Source organism: Hipposideros armiger, unplaced genomic scaffold (genome assembly GCF_001890085.2).
Source record: "Hipposideros armiger isolate ML-2016 unplaced genomic scaffold, ASM189008v1 scaffold_20, whole genome shotgun sequence".
NCBI classification, from domain to species: Eukaryota; Metazoa; Chordata; class Mammalia; order Chiroptera; family Hipposideridae; genus Hipposideros; species Hipposideros armiger.
In genome coordinates this window covers 2165601-2167705 of record NW_017731370.1, presented here as the reverse complement: position 1 = coordinate 2167705, position 2105 = coordinate 2165601, and the positions used below count along the sequence as shown (strand labels likewise).

Here is a 2105-nt window from a genome sequence, read left to right as displayed (position 1 = left end):
GTGAAGCAATGTCCTCCACAACTAGACTGAAGAACAAAAAGACAGCAACTTGTCTGTTCCCCTTCTCCAATTCCCCAATGCTGTTCCCTCCCCCAGTTCCCCAATAAAAATCTTCCAAAAAAAAAATCTCCCAAGTTGGGAGTTAGGGAAGGCTGTCACTATAGTGAAGTCAGTCTCTTTGGTTCCTCTCTGGTAGTTTGACTCCTCCAGAGGTGAAACTGAATTCTTAGTATACTCCAAAGCAAAAAAAAAAATTCATCTTCCAACTCACTCACTGGGAACTTACCTGCATGCACCAACACAAAGCCCCCTCGCTTCTCTTTATGGGACTGCTTGGTTTCCAACTCTTTGGCTATTATGTTAACAGCCGAAACCTGAGATGATCTGCAAGGCAGCCCTTCTCCAGAACTCATCCCCTTCTCCATGGTCATTCTCCGAGATTACCATCTTCTATCGGGAAAAGAGCATACTTCCATCCAGTAGTAATTGCAGGAGAGAAATTACCCTAGAGGAAAACAGACAAAGATGATATACATTCCTTTCCACTAACACACAAGTAACTTGTACAAATCAATACAAAGATAACTTTCAAAAAACCTAATTTTAATGTTATTTAACTGGCTAATACAAAGAATATAAAAAGGTTAGAATTTAAATTTCTCTGTCCACTTAACCGTACATGCTTGAAGTCACGTAAACAAAAGAACTGTTGTGAAAAGACTTCACAATAAGTCCAAAAATATTTTACCTTTCATTTTATCTATATTGAAAAAAATCTCAATATAACTTAAATATCACTTTCTACTCCCTCCAACCCAAATGCTAACAATCACTGGGATATTCCAAAATCACTGGCAGTGCTGGCAACATCACCAAACCTTGACATAATGCCTGGATTGCTGTTTACTTTTTTTTTCAGCTTTATTGAGATACAAATGACATATAACATTGCATAAGTCTGTACAACATGATTTGATACACGTATATACTGCGAAATGATGACTACAATAAGGTTAGTTAACACCTCCATCACCTCAAATAATTACAATTTTTTGTATGTTGTGAGAACATTTAAGATCTATAGATTGATGCTTAAAGAAATAAAACAACATATAGATTCAGGCTGCTATGAAGAACCTCTTTTACAAAACCGCTCAGTTGTAAAACACAAATGCTAACAAAACTGTATGACTAAACCAAGAAATTAAAACGACACTTGTGCAGAAACTTGTTAATTTTCATGAAAGCATTATTTTTGAGGTTCTCAACAGATAAACAAATGCATTATAAAATGTAATAAAATAAATTACAAGCAGCTTATATGACAAAGTTTCTAATTTTTCTCACAATCTTCTAGCAATCTTAGCTTAATAACAACAACGATGGCAGAATACATTTCATACGAGGGAAAAATGGATCATTTAAAAATCGACACACAGATTTAAAGAAAATCCAAGAGTAAGGTTGTTGAAACTACTTAAAACCTAGATTCACACTGTTACATAAAAATCTGTACCTTATTCTAAGTTGAGAAATAGGGAGAGGTACAAAACTTTCTTTTTCAATATAAAATAGCAATGGTAACATAAAGAATGACTTAGCTGCCTAATCCAAAAAAACAGTGTTACTCAAAGTGTGATCTGCATATCAGTGTTTGTTACCAGTCTGCAAGAAATTATTTTATTAATGTACTAATTGCTCTATATGCACATTTTCAATAAACAATGTGGACAGTTTTTGTATTTTTCTATTTCTTCATGTTTTATTTATGATTATATTTTTAAAACAATTACATCTAAATCTAATAACAATTTTAGCTTTTACTTTTTTATCTTTCATTCACAGTTCCATATTTCTGTTGCATTTAGGTTTGGTTTTGGTTTTTGGTTTTGGTTTTTGCATTTTACAAAAGAAACAGTCACCAATGGATCGAAGAAGTTTTTAAGTTGGTCCTTTACACCTGAGATGGTCTGAGAAGCACTGTGATTGGTATTTTTAACTTCCTTTAATTCCTGGTTTAAAAGTTTATTTAATTCATATTATATAGCATTCAATTTAAAAGACAAATGGTTTTAAATGATATATATAAATGTATATATATATAT

General features: G+C 32.6%; 1 protein-coding gene across 6 annotated transcripts in view; it reads right to left on the bottom strand.

Annotated features, from left to right (window-relative positions):
* TASP1 (taspase 1) overlaps positions 1–2105 on the bottom strand; it is a 253771-nt gene that overhangs the window by 250118 nt on the left and 1548 nt on the right. For all 6 annotated transcript variants that reach the window (XR_002123096.1, XM_019635266.1, XM_019635267.1 and 3 more), the window contains exon 2: positions 287–505. Coding sequence is in view for 5 of the 6 variants with exons in the window: in XM_019635266.1 (XP_019490811.1) it covers positions 287–431 (145 nt within the window). In the remaining variant the exon portion in view is untranslated. The remainder of the gene's footprint in view (positions 1–286; positions 506–2105) is intronic.